The following is a 17,378-nucleotide window of genomic DNA, read 5'->3' as shown; positions in this document are numbered from 1 at the left end:
GTGGAAAGTGTTACATCAGATTTACTTCCAAAAGATCAATATTTTAGACACTTTAACTAGAATATAAGGGGTATTTCAGTGGGAATAAAATGAGATTCCGATTTACCAGCAAAATTGTTATGATGTGCTGCAGTTGTATATTCCACACCCTGCAGCTGTCCTAATGTTTTATCTGCTTTTAGGTGATGTTTTCTAGACAGCTTGCAGTTTACTTGACAATCTAACTCCTGCTCATATAAAGTCTGATAAGTAATCCAAGGTACCTCAGACTTAGAAATATCTGATCTGATGTTGTCAGTCTTCATTCATTTATGACTGTTCGGTCTCAGTTCCAACCCTCTGAACCAATGCGGCCATTATAACAAGCTCGCTAGCCAGAAACTCTCAAGCCATGGCTACCCACAATGCCTCTCTTCCCTTCAGATCTCGTTTGCCATGTAGAATTACTGATGCATCAGCCATGCTCTCAGCTAAGTGCTAACTTTTTCTTATATACATACACATATAAATATTCTTAGTTTCTAACTTGTTATTGTCTTGATAATCTTTGTTACTTTTGTGTTTCTTGAGTGGGAGTGTATTATTTTTCCTCCTTACCTTGTCTGTTAGTAAAATCTTGACTTACCATCGTTGGTATAGGCTCCTCCCTTCCCCTTTGGTAAATTTTTAAACACCATCGCTGGTATTCCTGTATCTTTCTTCTTCCTATCCTTACCCTTTGTGTGTATTTTTCTTTAACTACCATTGCTGGTACTCCTTAAAAATAAATAAATAAACATATATAATATGTTCTTTCTCTGATTTTCCATTACTTCTTGTGTGAGTGTGTATGAGTAAGTTTGTGATCATCCGTGTACCTTCTGTATATTTTTTGAAAGATGGCAGAGAAACATAAAGTAACTGTGCACACCTCTGATGTCTGTGGTAAAAATAACCACAGTAAAGTATTCCAGCTTGATTACATAAATAACCCTATTTTTGCAAAGCCAGATTAATGACTGCCTAACTTTAGCAAATGACAGTATCAATCACATTCACCCACAAACAGTCTTCATATCCAGCAATTAAACCCACATTTGTTAACTTTGTACACCTCAGATATCAGTTTGTAATAAAGTAAATAACATTTGGCCACATTAATTTTTATCCCCCCCCCCCACACACACACACACACACACTCCAACCAATTACAGCAAATGGTATAGCAGTGTACATTGTTATTGTGTATTTAGAGTACCTCAAAAAGTTTAGTATTGTATTTATAAGTTTCTTACTAGAAGAATCAAATGCAGAAAGAATGATTACTGTTTTATAGTGGATGCATGCAATTGATGATAGAAGGACTTGCAGCTGTGCAGGTCAGACATTAGCCTTGTCTGAAGGCACCAAAAGATGAAGAAAGCAGACTGTGCGTGATGATTGGTGTCTGAGTTGAAGCCATTTTGTTGTAATTTTGCAAGACTGTCCCTTGAAGGCCTTTTGTTTAGGTGAGTACCTCACACAACTGTTGTTTAGTCAGTTCAATAAAATGCAGAGTGGAAATTCTGCTTTTGCATTTAACTAAGTAGTTTGTTCATAAAATGCCTGATATCTTGTTATGAATGAAATAGTAGAATCTTTGTAGAGAACTATGACATGAAAAATGTTGCTTCTCATACTTTAAAATTTTATGCATGTGTTTTCAAGGTCCATGAAACTAACATCCTAGGACAGTTGGGCCATGGGTACAAGTATGCTGCTGGAATGCTGAATGAAGGCAGAATTGGCATAGCTGCACAGGTTTGTTTATACATCAACATATATGCATTGATAGTCCAAAAAGCACTGCATTATTGTACCAGAATATTGTATTTATTTATTCAGTCAGTCATTTTGTGATATCACTTTTTTTTTTTTTTTTTTTTTGTATTCTGGGTCGTGGGAATATTGGAGCCTGTCCTGGCACTCACTGGCCTTAAGGAAGAGAAATAATTATAATCATCTACCCCACTACCCCATCTTCTACATAGTTGTGGTGTTATATCAACTGTTGCCATCTTTCTTGATTTAGTGCCACTCTCCTCTCTTCTTCAGTTGTTATGCCTGACTACTGCAGGTCTTCTCACACACTCCATCCCTTTGTTGGATGCCCTCATTTCCTCTTGCCTTCTACCTGTCTCCTAAATCTTCTTCACCATCTTGTTTTCTACTTTCCTAAAAGTGCACTTGAATCGCAGTAATCTGTCCTTGACCTTCTCTGCAATTTGTGGCTACTTTGGCTTCTGCTCTGATGTCCTTATTTCTTCATCTGCCTCACAGCATGTATCCTGCCACCCATCTCACACAATTCATCTCCGTCACCTCAAGCCTCTGCAACTGCTCTGCCTTCACTGCCCTGGTTTCTGTATCATTCTGTAGTACTGATCACACCACTGCTTTGTATGCCTTACTTTTCAGCATCTTTGACATTTTTGTGTCACACAGTATCTGTGGCACTCCATGCCAGTTGTCTGCAGCCCCTCTGATTGTAGCTTTGACCTCCTCATTCAGTCTTCCCTTCTCCTCAACCTACCCTCACAGGTAATTGAAGATGTTAACCTGCTCTATTACTTTCCCTTCTATATCAGCTATTTTGCATTCCACTGCCATAACATTTGCTGAAGTTTTTTTCAGATTTTGCTTGTAATGCCACACCATTTGTGTACAGCAGTATTTTTTTATCTGTCCCTTCCAGCCTTCTTGCTAATGTAGTTCTTCACAAGTATAAACTGCAGTGGGCTAAGAGCAGAACCGTAATGCACATCCACTCCCACTGAGAACCCCTCTTTGAGTTAAAACACTGTTCGTACTTGTATCATTTGGTTCTTGTACACATAGCCAATACTAGTTCTACCATTGTTTCAAGGACCATTGCAAGACTGCCCAAATCAGCTTTCTTTGGACCTTATCATATGCGTTTCCCAAGTGTAGGAATGCCCAGTTGGACTCTTTTCTCATCTCTGTCTTCTCCTCTATCTGTCCCACTGCACACATCAGGTCAGTTACGGACTGCATCCTGATACACATCCAGACTGCTCAACTCCCGTCTTACTTATTACTCCTCTGTGTATTTGTTTATCCGTCACCTTCTCCAGCACTTTCATTCAGTGTGACAAGAGATGATTAATTCTATACTATTCACAGTTAAGAATGTCCCAATTTTTCCTGTACACTGGCAGTAGAATGCTTATTTTCCAGTAATCTGTGATTCTTCTGACTCTCTCTCTCCCCATAATGCTGTATGCGTACCCTTTGGAGACATTTCTCCTCTAACTTGCTTAACATTTTGATCATATCTGCCATGACCTCATTGAGCATGCTGCTTTCACAGACTTCATTTTCTTTTGTTCTGTTCTTACTTCTTCTGTGGTGAGTCCTTCCTTGTAAATCATAAGCTGTTTCTGGGGCAATACAGCATCTGTTGGTTTTCCTTGTTCAGAAGCAGCTGGATCTACTCCTATCTGCCGTTGATGTCCCGTACACCACTGAGGAGGATTTTCTGGCATCCCTTATGAAGTGTGTCTTGTGACTCTCTTCTTTATCATTTTGTCTTTGCTTTGCACCCTGATAGAGTTTCTTTGTGAATCTGCTGAATCATATCCCAGAAGAGTGCATAGATTGCCTTGCTATTGTAACTGCTGTTAGTCTTTTTATTAGCCAGCCAGTATTCCTTCTTAGCCTGGTCCGTCTTTTCTATCTCCCTTGTTTTTTTTTTCTTTTTGATAACCTCCTGGATTTATGCATTCTAACACCACCATTCCTTATGTATCTTATTTCCATCCCTGGCTCAGCCACATATCTGTTCTATAGTCCTCACACATGCTGTTTTGAGACACTTTTCCTTTTTTCCTGAGGCACTAGAGCCCCGAGTATTTCCTTGAAACCCTTGTGCTTTCTCTGAATTAACTTCCAGGTCTTCAGCCTAGTCTCTGTTGACATTAGAGGCCTCTCTGACCTCTTAAATGATTGTGGCTACCCATGGTTTATGTGATGAGCTGACTGTTTTCGCTGGCAATGACTTGCAATCTGTGACTCTATTCCAATACGTATTCCTTAGTAGGTGGAAGTCTACCTGAGTTGCATGCTTGCCACTTGTATGTGATCTTGTGATTGTCTTGCTGAGCTGCGTGTTGGCCATCATCATGACAGAAGTCTAGGATAACTTCTGTTTTTTTATTCCTGTTGTCCCTTTCATTAGGACCCAGGCACTCCTCATGTCCTATTCTGAGTGTTCCAATGTAAGGATTCAGAACCCCCATTATCAACACCAACTTTATGTTGCCTTGCTTTATGTAGTAGGTCCCCCAGCTGCTACCTGAATGCACTCTCTTCCTTGGTATCACAACCCTGCTGAGGGCATAGACTGAGATTATGAAGGCTGCCCTATCTTTGCATTTTAGCCTGTGTCCCATGAGTCTCTCACTAATTGTGTTGGCATCCCTCACTGTCTTCAGAGGACTCTTATTCACCATAATTTCCACACCATTTCTAGTCAGTCCTCCCCTTGAGTTGTAGAGTCCAGATAACACTTCAAAGGATTTTGTTAAACTGCCCTTTCTCCTTGTTTCCTGGATGCACAGGATGTACACAGGATGTCTAGTCACTGCCTTACCATCATGTCATCCACTTTCAAGCTTCATCATGTCAGTGAACCTGTAGCAATCCATAGTTCATGATTGGTAGGTTGATTGGTTTTACATCCAGATTTCACTCAACAGAGATATCCCAGGTAACCCAGTTTGGGCCAGAAGCCTATTGACCAAGGCTTGCTGGGATTTATCACAGGCACACACTGGCCAACAGAGTCACATATTCCCCTCCCACTGTTAGCATGGATCCCTGGTGTAGGTCGAAGTAGGACAGATCCTCAATACAGATATAATCAGCAAATACCCATGCCCTTTTTGGCAACATTGGTCAACATGACCAAATCACATATAACAAGTTTTATACTGCGGAGTGACTAACTCACACAGCACTGCCTTGGGTCTGTTCTGGCAAAAATTATACCTGGTAGGATTAAGCTGTTCATCAAAAGTTTAAAAAAATAAAAACATTTCCCCTTTGTTTTGTTCCTGGCAGATCCATTATCTTCCTAACTCTGTTTATGTCTCTGTATAGATATAGCTATATATGAATATAAATTCATCTGTCTCCTCATACTCAACTCTTACAATTTCCCCATATCTCATATTTCCTCTCCTTCTCCCAAAATACCCAGTTCTCCTAATATCTTTCTCTGCCATGTATTTCACTACAGTGCTTTTCCCTTTCTTCCGCCTCCCATTGTCCAATTCTCCCCATGACCTACCCTTTCTTCTGCCATTTATTTATGCTTTCCCATTTACCATGCACATTGCCCTCATTTCTGTCTTTTCTTTAGTGAGTTTCTATAAGTGCTTACCCAATCACCTTTATATTGCTGTCATTTCTGTCCATTCTTTAGTGAGTTCCCATACATGCATAACCAAAGCCTATATGTAATCCACATCTTCCCTCCATTGTCCTTTTTTTGCATGCTTTTAACTTTTATTGGTTGTTCTTATCTACTTTCTACTCCACATGAAATTATCTTAGCTCATCAGAAGCATCCATAACTTTTGGGAAACCCTACCAGATTGAGCCAATTTAGGATACAGTTATGCAGAAAATGATTTAATATGTTCCTATCCTCTGAGCTACTGCCACTATCTTTAGAGTGTTTCAACCTTTTTTTTCAACAAAACATCCTGTAAACAGCAGTAGGCATACTGAACAGCCTTACTTGTCTCCCCCCACACCCTCTTTGTTAGACACTCCACATATACTAAAATTCACATTGTGATTTATTATATAGCTTCCCACACAAAGGTGTAGGAGACCTCTGCAAGGGGCTATCTCCCATACAACGTAAACTAGAAGTTTAATTTTTCCTTAGAATGTATTGATTTGTTATCCAGGTAAATGGACTGATCATCATAGACCTGTTTCAGTTTCAAACTGGGCCACAAGAGGAAGAAAGAGTACAAATATGATATACAGGATAGTTTAATGGAGCCAGTCAACTGTTTTTAGGGAGGTGGGAGAAAACCAGAACAGCTAGAGAAAATCCACACAGACATGGGGAGACTATGCAGATTCCACACAGACAGGGTAGTGGATCAGCACTGAACAGTGGAAGCTGGTGCAGTGAGGCAGAAGTTCTTAACTACTGAGCCACAGCATGGCCTCTGAGGGGCTGTTCCACTTTTTGGGATCAGACTTCTAGTGTTAGAGTATTATTCTGGCTTCCATCGATATTGCTTCATCCTCCTGAATAAAGTTTCTAAGTAGCTGTCTTTGGAAGTCCCTTCTTTAATGAAATCACCCATGGGCCTATTCAGCCTAACAAATTTTTTTCCAAAATTCTTCTTTTGGCTTTATTGATGAAGCTAGACTAAAGTTATTGGAGTTTGCTCTGTCTTGGTCCTTCATCCCTTGTGAAGGACCAGCACTTAACTGTTTGGCTGCAGGAGAGAGTTCACATCTTCTTATCCTGTTGAAAATTCCTGCCAGGTGCACCATAATTTCTTCTTTTCATACCGTAAATTGAACTGGAAAACCATTGCCTTCTGACACATTCCCTTCCTCTTTGACTTTGCTTGTATCTTTAACCTCCTGCTGTTCTTTCATCATCCAGCATCTCCATGCCCTTCCCCCCTTTCTCGCCTCACATCTACATTCTGTCTTTATCTACTTCTCCTTTGTAGTTTGTAATGGTCATAACAAAATTTTACCATCACCTTTTCCATTTCTGATGTGCCCCTTTTATTGCTGACTACCTATTTATAACAGTCTTCTTCCCTCCTTCAACATCCATGCTAATGATTTTCAAAGTCTCTTATCCATCCACCAGAAGTCTTTCTTTATGATTAGAACCACCTCAGCATTCTTAACTTCCTTATGTCATCTGGTTCTGTCTTGATCTCCTGTATTCTTTTAACACCCTTTCATTATCTTGCTCCTATTGTGTTTGTAATTCCCCCACCTGTTTCCTTTTCCTGAATCCAGCTGCCTCTCTCTGTGTCTTCTACTTCCCTTTTTTTACCATAATCTTAGTCCTTCGTGTCACCTTTATTGCATCACAACAGATCTTCTGACCTTCAGTTAGACTTCTAATTACTGATCCCTTGACTTGTGTTCTTCTCTACTACCTTCATTTGTTTTGACTTCCTTATCTATTTTTTTCTCCAACAGAGGTACCACATGCCCCACTTTTTGCAGGACAGTCCCTGTTTGGAGAATTTTCCTAATAACAACAAAAAAACTCAAATGGCAAATGTCCTGTGGTGTTACAACACAAAATATTCTTGAATTGTTGCAAAAAATTATGATTCTGTATCTGAAATACCTTAATATTGTGTTTGTTATTCTTACTGAATAAGCATAAATTTTCTTATGTTGTTTTTTTTTCTTAAAAAGCTAAGCAGATTATGCCTGCCTGGTGAAATGAATATATTTTTCATACCTTGTAAGTGGAACTGCTCATCAGGCAAACGTAAACATTATATCCATAACTCTAAAACTCTCATCACTAACCCTATCAAATAGCTCTGCTTTTCATAAAATAATTTCCCATCAGGTACAATTTTTCCATAGCCCCTTAATATGATAAGAAGCAGTAAAGATAAACTGACATTTAATTTACTGATTATGTAAAGCACACTTCTCTGCTCATACTGTGGCTATAGATTGTCCTAGAAAATATCATGTTTAAAAAAGTGCTACTGTAGACATCTGATAATCTGAAAAGGTTACATTCCTCATCTCCAACGCTTAACCACTTCCAGTACCTTGTCAGTCTATAGAGTTAGAGACAAGGGTATGTGATCTGAATTACTCCTTTTCTTAATTTCACATTGCAAAACCTCCTGTTTGACTGATCCTGCAATTAAGAATATGTAGGTTTTACTTTCTGTACTTTGAGTTAAATATGCAGTCTGTATTCATTTTGCTTTTCTTTCCCTGTATCAACACTTTCTCTTCTTGATCCTTGGCTATCAGTTCTCTTCTCTTCTTGTAGTCAAGTTCCTCAAACATTCTGTCCTTGTTTTGGCTTATATTGCATTAAAGTCTCTAGCTATAATCTTGCTACAACCATCTCGTCCCACTCTCTGAAAAATCTTCCAAAGAACCCGTTCTCACAGTGATCTGATGTGTCTATTCTCTTGTTTGCATGTTTACTGTGGATTTTTCACCCCAGCACTTAACTTACATTCCCTTTATATCTTATTTCAGTTTTTTAACACCCATTTTGGTCCCTTTCTTAAGGATAAAGGGACAGTAATATTACTGTCTTTTAACTCAACTCATACTCTCCTGGATGTACTTCTTTTCTCTTACTTTTCCCATTTCCTTCCTGCTCATGTGTGCCATTTTAGGTTTCAGTTATCTCCGGTTCATATTTCTCCTCTGTATCCTTAGCCTCATTATCCAGCATGAAACTCCCCTATATTCCATACAACCAGCTGAATCAACCCCCCCCCCATCCTTTCCCTTATGATCTCTCCTTTTCCCCCATCATGCTCTTCTTCGTGCACTGGCTACGAGAGGAATCCTCACTCCTTCACACTTTTGATGCAAGTAAATACACTCAGCTTACCTTGTGATGATGAAGGTTGGATCCTAATTGCAGAACAGTTCATTCCTTCAGCAGTCTTCCTCTGTCCTGCTCCTATACATCTCTGAGCTACCTTTATCAGACTTAGAATTGTTCAGCTTGGGCTTATTCCACTTGTTTCCAATCCTGCATTTCCTTTGAGCACTACTCTTTGTTATTGACTTCCTTCCTTGTTCCTGTTCCCATACTTGTCCATGTCTTTCCTTCCTGCACAAAGCCAAAAGATGTACTTCTTCCTATGAATATGCATTTCTAAGTGGTTCCTTTTTGTCCTCTACTGCTTGCCTTTATGAAGACGGTCTTCCTTTCCTTGTTATTTCTGCCTTCTACCTTTTTTGCTCCCATAATGCTTTCCCTAGGTCGATGTAGCACTTTCCTTTTGATTAAACCTTTTTTGATAAGAAGTCTCGGCTCCTATACCAATCCATGAACTTTCTATTCACTGTTCATATTTATTTCTCCACTTCACCATAGTATAGCACCTGCACCACTTCATCTGCCTGTTTGTAATTGTTAGTATTCCCTGCCTTGACTCTCCTTATGGCTGTTTACTTCTCTCGAAGGTTTGTTTTTGGCATGTCCATTTCCTCAACTGTTGTTGTCAAAGGACACTTGGGGGTAGGGGAGAGTAGAGGATTGCAGCCATCATCCAGTAGGGGACAGAAAAAAATTTTGGATGCTTCCTTATATATTATGTTGGTTAGGCATGACAGGACAGTGCCCGCTGTGTATATGTTTCCACATAAACTGAGATGCAGTGTGGAAGTGCTGTGGACTGTGTTAAGTTTGCAGTCTCTAGAGTCCCTATTGTAGAAACTACACTTCTGGGTCCCCTCCAAATGATATTCAGCTGCTTATAACCATTCGAACCTGAACCAGTTCATCATGCAGGAATTTATTGAACCTGAGATGTCTGAGTATAATCGGTACCAGAATGTCTGTACACTGCAGCCACTGCACCCTCCTTTTTATGTACACTTTCCCTTAAGCTGTTCTGCATCTACACCTTCCCCTTCCTTTTCTGTATTTTAATCACTCCGCATGCCACATATTTTCTCCAGTTCAGCTGTCTTATAGTCCTTGTAGCTCTTGCATTTGTGACGGTCTTCCCTCCCTGTAAGCATATCTGCTTTCTCTGTTCTTTTCTGTACCACTTCCAATCTTTAGCCCTCCTTCTTCTCTGTTAAAGCATCATGTTCCTAATCATAATCCCTAACTATTCTTTTGGATGATGCTGTCTTTTACTGTTTGCTGTTTCTTCTTCTCCACCCAATGTGTTGTACAGTTTGCATTTGTTTTACATGTGCTGCCTTCCCATTGCCTCTAACCCGATTGGCCCCTCTGCCCCTTTTATTATGTTTTGGTGTTTTATACTTTTTTTTCTGATTCACTGATTACACATTGTGAACCACAGTTCCTCCAGCTACTTTGTGCGTACTGTATTTTCCTCCATGCATCCATTTCCAAGTCTTTATTGTGCCTAACAACCTCTTCCTCCCTCTGCATTCTGCACCTTTACCCTGTTTGTCACCTTCCTAGAGTCTACCTTATTATTTTATTCATTTTCCAACCTTTTCATGCCTATCCCAGGTAATTTGCTAGGCCCAAAATATACCAGTGTACTGCCAATGTATTGTGGATTACTATGTACTGGGGGTGGGTGTTGAGGATGATACCTGTTATGTGTATTTCATGATGTCATAAGAGACACAATATTTCTTTCCTTTGACTTCAGTCTAATCATGAAACTAGAGTAGCATGTACCCTTAATTTTTAGAACTGCAACAGAGCCCTTGCCAGATGTAGTTTAGGCTTTGGCAACAGCAACAAAAACAGGAATATGGGATGAGCCCTTAGCAACCCAGATAACTTCTAAAGCAATTATGGTCCCCAAGTCATCGGGCAGCTGCAGTCTGCCTATGGTTGGTCAGCAACAGACTAGAGACCTTGCCCAAATGCCATTTCCTGTAGTCATTTGGGGGTTATTCCTCTTCCATTCAACTTGGAAATTAATCATCTTTGACAACTAGTTGAGGACATTTATATAAAGTGGTTACAGGGTGTCCTTCCTTTCCTCCCCAGTTCCTGCTCCGGTTCCCTGTTGGCCATCTTACCCCATGGAAATAAAGCAACAACACAACAGAGATCGTAAGCCTGCTGGCCAAAAGAGCCATGCAAGAGGTCAGGATGTTACTTCATTTGCCAAAAAAATGCAAGCTTACCTCAGGTCAGATTTAGGTTCATGTAGCCTAAATACACTCATTCCCCCAAAACATCTTTCAAATGGTCTTAGGGTAGTCAGTCCTTCGTAGTACCGCAGTAGGGGACTGAATGTGCTCTTTGGACCTCCAAAACACCTACCTCCATATAAAGATTGCAAAGTAATCCAGGAGACTTCTTGGCTTCAAAGTGACAGTCATTATAACTTTCAAATTCTTTCTTAGTCCTCAGGATGTTCACTGGATGCATGTCTTTAGCTGGAACACACTTGTATCTGAAGGGAGTCAAAGCTTTACTTTATCTGGATGAATGGCTCCAAATTGCCCCTTCTATGCATCATTTAGTTTCTGTGATGGAGTTTCTAATCATCTCATTTCATTCTGTGTGGATAACATTAAAGCCATTCAAGGCCCAATTACAACCTGTACAGCTGCTCACATTTATAGTTTGCAGAGGGGACACAAAGTTATGAAGAGCAAGACTCATCATGGATAGAATTCAGGCTGTTCAAGTCGGTGTTTTTTTTTATTGCATTCTCCACAGTCATGGTATACCTCTGTCACAAGAGGCTGGGTCTCATGGTGGCAGCCATGCCTGTTGCTCCTCATGCGAGTCTCAAAACACAAACCATCTGGACTATAAAGTCCCCATCATTTGAGGCCTGCAAATATAATTTAATATGGTAAATGGATGCCAACAATCTTTGTCTGCAGTTTCTTCCATCTGAACCCTCCCTTCTTGATGGTCACCAGTCATTTTTTCCTGGGTGTGGTGGTTTGTGGTATTTCAGTGGAATGACAGAGCAAATTGTCTGGATGTCTTCAAAACTTTCCTTTTCTTTTAATTTCAGTATACTGGAAGTGGGAGCAGTTTTGTTGACATTACAAGCATTCCAGGACTTCTTTCCAGTGAGAATTCTAATTGTACACATGGACAGCATGGCAGTTGTATGGTATATCAGTAGGGGAATGGACCTGTGCCTTACTCTTCCTCAGTTAAGACGCTGAGAGAGTCTGCAAGTGGGCAGCTTCCAGCAGACATTTTCTTGTTGACATTCATATCCATGGGAGTCCTAATTCTTTTGTCAATAAACTGAGTAGATGCTTGCTACTACCCCATGAGTGGTCCCTAAACAGTTTGATGATGAGGTTGATTTTCTGAAAATGAGAGAAGTCTTTCTGCACCTTGTTTGCTTCCTCGTTCAGTACTGCATGCATTGACTTTTCCTCTAGTCCATCACCAGGGTCCCCCCCACCCCATGATGCTGTAGCCCACAGGTGCCAACTGGATTCCTGTATGGATTTCCTCCATTTCATCTGGTGATCAGATTCTTCAAGCAAACAAAACCAAATTCAAAATCATCCTTACTATCACTTACTGATTCCCTCTTTGTTCAACCTCATCTTTTGGAGTAGCCTTTGATTCTTTGTGTTTGGACCACTGTTGTAGTAGTGTTCCTGACCTATGGGAATGGATATACATGATGTCTTCCTGTCTGAAAAGACTCTCATAACTTCATGGATGTTATTGCATGAGCTGGCCCTTCCCCCTTTCAAAGACGGATGCAAGTGGTGTTTAGTTCTTGTGACTTTAGTGCCAATGTCTGACATTTTGTGTTTTGATCTGTTTTCATTCTTTACTGAGGTGCCAATACTTTTTTGTCACTGGATTTGTACCCCCCCCCCCATCTCTCCAGTTTAGACTTTTATTTGCAGTAAACTGCAGTATAAAAAAACACTTGTGTATGTGTCTTTACACTGGAACTGTTATCTAAGTGCATTTTATAACTGATGGTCTTGACATAGTATTCTTATGAAATTCAAAAAAGTCGGAAGCCCTCCAAAAAAAAAACAGTAACAAAAACAGGAGTGCAGTTAACTTTGGAGAGTAACCACGAACTTGCTTCAGCCCAGTTAAAAGAATTTTTATTATTATTCCACGGCCAAAACACATGCACCATTATGTGTAGTAAATGGTGTGTGTGTTTTGGCGGTGGAATAATAATAGGTTCATAGGTTCATAGGTTCATACTAGGCTATCTGCCCAAGGGCATTTACAAGCCTAGCTCATAGTTTTGTGGCTTACGCCACCCCTTTAGTATGGGGAAAATTCTTTTAACTGGGCTGAAGCAAGTTCTTGGTTACTCTCCAAAGTATTCTCATGAAATTGCTGTAGTGCTTTGTTTTGTTACAGAGAAATGGTCCGTTATTGCTAGATACCACCAGTAGTCTCATATAGTCATTTGGATGCTTTGTTTTTTGCTTTTTGTTTCACAAAAATATACATTTTAAAGTTTTTCAATACAATACAGCAGTGTGTATTTCACTCTTAGCACTGGTGTATTCATATGTAATACAAACCAAAAATAATACTATTTTCTAGGGAAAAGTTATAATATTTTTTGTCTTGTTTGTTTTTGCAAAGCACATGTGTACTGCATGCTTTGACAGGCATGTATGTATTTCTGATTCCGTTTTTCCATTTTTCTTATGGCAGTTGATACCAGATACCCATCTTTCTTTCTGTCTCTTTCTCTTTGCCTATATTTGCCCCTTTTTGCATCATCATTAGTCATTGTTGATTCCACACATACACGCACATGGCTGTCCACAGATTCTGGCAGTCAAAGGCTATTCTTCTAGGTTCTTCCTAGTTCCTTAGAAAGGTGGGTCATGGAGGCCTGTTTAGGACATTTTGAGGCTAACCCTTTTCCTAAATGCCCTAAAGTTCCAAATACTTACTCTACAGTCCCTTCTACTACTCTGCTTTCAATATAGTGAAAGTTTGTTCTAGATGTGAAGGATGCTTTGGGGTATGTATTAATCATGCCAATGTGTCTTATTTATCTGCTGATGAAGGTTTAGTATTCAAGGTACCATTAGTTCTGTGAAGGAATAGGAGGTCAGATAGGGTTGGATCATTCCTGGTCTAAAAGGCTAGACACAGATCTCCATGGAGGAGTCTATAAGAGACAAGAGCACAGAGAAAGGGCTGCCTGTCTCTGTTACTATCAAAAAGCAATGATACCAGCTCTGGCGGCTTTCATGCAGATATGGAGACTAGGCATTCTACACCTGAACTCAAACATCACCACAGTCACAAACATCACCACAGTCATGAGGCACAAATGAGAAGAACATGTCTATACTCCCTGTGAAGACTTGCCATACAAGCCTGTGAGTTACCCTTACAAGAAACAAGTCTCAGGTCTTTATGCACCCCTCAGAACTCAACAGCATATCAGACCTTCAGCAGTTTGATGATTAACAACGACAAATGGTAACTAAGCAAAGTTATCTTCAGCTCCTAATGTCAAAATAGAGAGTACCAGAGGTCAGCTTATCCACCTCTGTAATTAATCAATGTATAAAATACTGCACAGGCTTCCCATTCTTTCCAATGAACAATCTATTTATCTGTGCAGTTCTGCATAAGAAGAGGGTAGAATGGCGCATGATAATTTTCCTGGCCTCTTTCTGTGTGAGATAATGTTTCTTGTTCTGACATGGGGGAACCCTCCCTCTTGACTGTGAAAGCAGGCCTTCGATGTCACATTTGGGAGCCCTGGTGCAGCAAATAATCCAGAGTTTTATTCTTACGACATATGATCTGTCACTTATTCCTCAAAGTACCTTTTTAGAGGATGTGCTTAACATTTTGAAAGTAGCAAGGAAGTCCAGCACAAGGAAGTGACATCTGGTGAAGTTCAGATTATACTATTTCTGATGCAGCAAACAGCCCCAGGACCTCAATTCAGCAGGGCTTCCATGAACATGTCTTACGTGTCATGACTGTTTGCAGAAAGGCTTTGCTAGTCCTCTGTAACAGTGCACGTCTTAGCCATTTCAACATACTTTTCTTGGACTAACCAGTAACAAGCCACAACATCACTCCCCCCTTTTTCCTGTTTCTACTTAGGGATGGTGTGTCATATCAACTGTTGCCATATCTCTCAGTTTAGAGCACTGTCTGGTCTTCTTCATCAATCATGCCTGACTACTACAAGTTTTCTCTCACACACTCCATCTCTTGACTGGATGTCCACCTTTTCTCATACCTTATTTTTCTCAAATCACCTTTATCAGATCATCTTTCTTACAGATGTGACCAAACCATCATTCTGCTTTGTCCTTATTTCTGCATCTGTCCCACGATGTGCATCCTCTTAATAGTATTTTGCACTTCATTTTCATCATCTAAAGCTTTCTTAGCTGCTCCACCTTCACTGTCCAGATTTCTGTGCCATACAGAATCACTGGTCGCACCACTATTTTGAGTACTATACTCTTTAGGTTCTTTGGCATTTTTATGTCATATCCTACCCCTGACACATTTTGCCAGTTGACTGCAGTACTTCTGAGTCTAGCTTTGATTTCCTCATTCAAACTTGTTGTCATTAAGCACATCACCCAGATGATTAAAGCCCTTAACCTATTCCTCTGTTTCCCCTTCTGTTTCAGTTTTCAGCTGCTTCTGATTCCACTATTTGCTGCCATGACTACTATCTTGTCTGTACTCTATTTCACTTTGTGCCATCAGTTTTGCATTCCAGTCTCCTGTTTGCTGAAATTCCTGTTCAGGGATTGCTTACAGTGCCACATTGTTTGCGTGCAAAAGAATTCTTGAAACTCTACCCTCCAACCTGTTTGCTAATGTTGTCCATCACCAATATGAACAGGTGCGGGCTCAGAGCTAAACCCTGATGAACACACACTTCAACTGGCAATCCATCTTTGAATCTGAACATTATTTGTGCTTGTGCTGTTGGGTCCATGTACATAGCTTCAACTAAATCTACCAGTGTTTCCAACAGTTTGAACCATCATAGGTCTAAGCAAATCAACATTCTTGGCACCTTGTCATATGCTTTCTCTAAGTCTATGAATGCCCAGCTGGATTCTTTCCTCATCTCCAACTTCTGCTGCACTATCTGTCTCACTGCAAACATTGGGTTCATTGTACTGCATCCATATGTGAAACCAAACTGTTTGTCTGTCATCTTAGTTTCTACTACACTGCATATTTATCGTTCACCCTTTCCAGCACATTAATGCAGTGTGGCAGGACTTGTTTAGCACAGTTGTGAATGTCCTTTTTTTCATGTACATGCTTATTCTATAGTCACCTGGGATAAGTCTTTCTCTCCAGACCATGATGAGTACCCTCAGGAGCCACTTTTCCCCTACGATACCCAACATGTTACACTTCAAAACATCTTTCATTCACTAGTAAGCCACATACTGAAAAACAATTTGCTAAAGGGTTCTGCATCTTTGTTCATTAAAGAGGGCTGTTCCTTATCTATTTAATCTTAACTTTGCTTTAGGAAGCTGAACCTTGAGTCAGTTTCAACCAGCAACATTGGTTGCCCTTAAAATCCTATCCTTAAAAGTGGCACTTCAGCTAGTCATTACTTTGGCCTGAGAAATTTCTGAGTTGTAGGCCTTAATGTGCTGAAAGCTGTTTACAGTCTTTCACTGAGACAGGGTGAGCCTGAAGGCTTTGTGCTGTCAGTAGTGTCAGAAGTCTTATCATAACAAGAGTATTCAACTGCCTGTATTTTTTTGCAACACCTTTTAGACCTACATAAGCAACTTGGGTATTCCATTGACAGGGCCAGCTGCATTAGACAGAGCAGCTCCTTGTCTCTCTTCTCTCAACGAAAGAGGGCAGACCAGTCTCCAGATATTTCTAAATGGTTGGCTAAGTGTAATTTATTTTGCTATGCAAATCATGGGACGCTCTTATGTTGCAGAGTATGTGCAAGACCATGAGTAAGATAGGATTTGGCCTAACTGTCCTGCATTTCCTGCTCTAGGCGTCAACCCCTTATGTGCACACTGTTTTGAGAATCTTCCTTTATGTCATTAGTAGTCCTACCACAGTGATCAGTATGAATTATAGTAGAGTTTTGTGAGTGGACTTATTGTGACAGCTGATGTTAGAGTTGGATCACTGTTACCATCCTATCACCCACTCACCTCCTCCCTTATGTCTGTCTCTCTCTCTCTCTTTTTTGCCTTTCTCCATTGCCCCACATAAACAGATACCAAGGCAAGTTTTATTTCTTTTGCCAAACTGGATCTTAAGTTGGGAAAGAGGAGTGGACTGTCCACTACTGTTTTTTTCTTGTATAGGTATTTATATATATTTCTATGTTTGTTAGTTAAATAGAAAATGAGAAATTAACAGAGGTTGTTTCCTCCATCAAGCTTGCCATCTTTCTTCCACTGGTAAAACAAGAGTAGAAGGTGGCTGAGGCAGACTTTGTAATTTTACCCAAAATGCAGCATTCAGCCTTATGTCCTGATGCTGGGGAAGGGCAAACCCTTGCCACTACATCCATAGAGCTCTGGGAATCTCGGCAGACAGGAAGATGTCACCCACAGCTTTTCTCATATGATTGCCACAGTGATTATACCTGAAAATCAACTTTTGTGGTAACTGTACGCAAAACCTACTTTCTTGATTTTCGCAAGAACGCTGCTGATTCATCTTTTAG

General features: G+C 40.2%; 1 protein-coding gene across 1 annotated transcript in view; it reads left to right on the top strand.

Annotated features, from left to right (window-relative positions):
- Nucleotides 1–17,378, top strand: part of ACADSB (acyl-CoA dehydrogenase short/branched chain) — a gene marked incomplete in the record, with an annotated part of 895,069 nt that overhangs the window by 381,452 nt on the left and 496,239 nt on the right. Inside the window, 1 exon segment of the mRNA XM_044056031.1 lies at nt 1,687–1,779. Coding sequence (XP_043911966.1) covers nt 1,687–1,779 — 93 coding nt within the window.

Source organism: Protopterus annectens, chromosome 14.part0 (genome assembly GCF_019279795.1).
Source record: "Protopterus annectens isolate FY-2018-M chromosome 14.part0, PAN1.0, whole genome shotgun sequence".
Lineage (NCBI taxonomy): Eukaryota > Metazoa > Chordata > Ceratodontiformes > Protopteridae > Protopterus > Protopterus annectens.
This window is presented reverse-complemented; position numbering and strand designations above follow the sequence as displayed.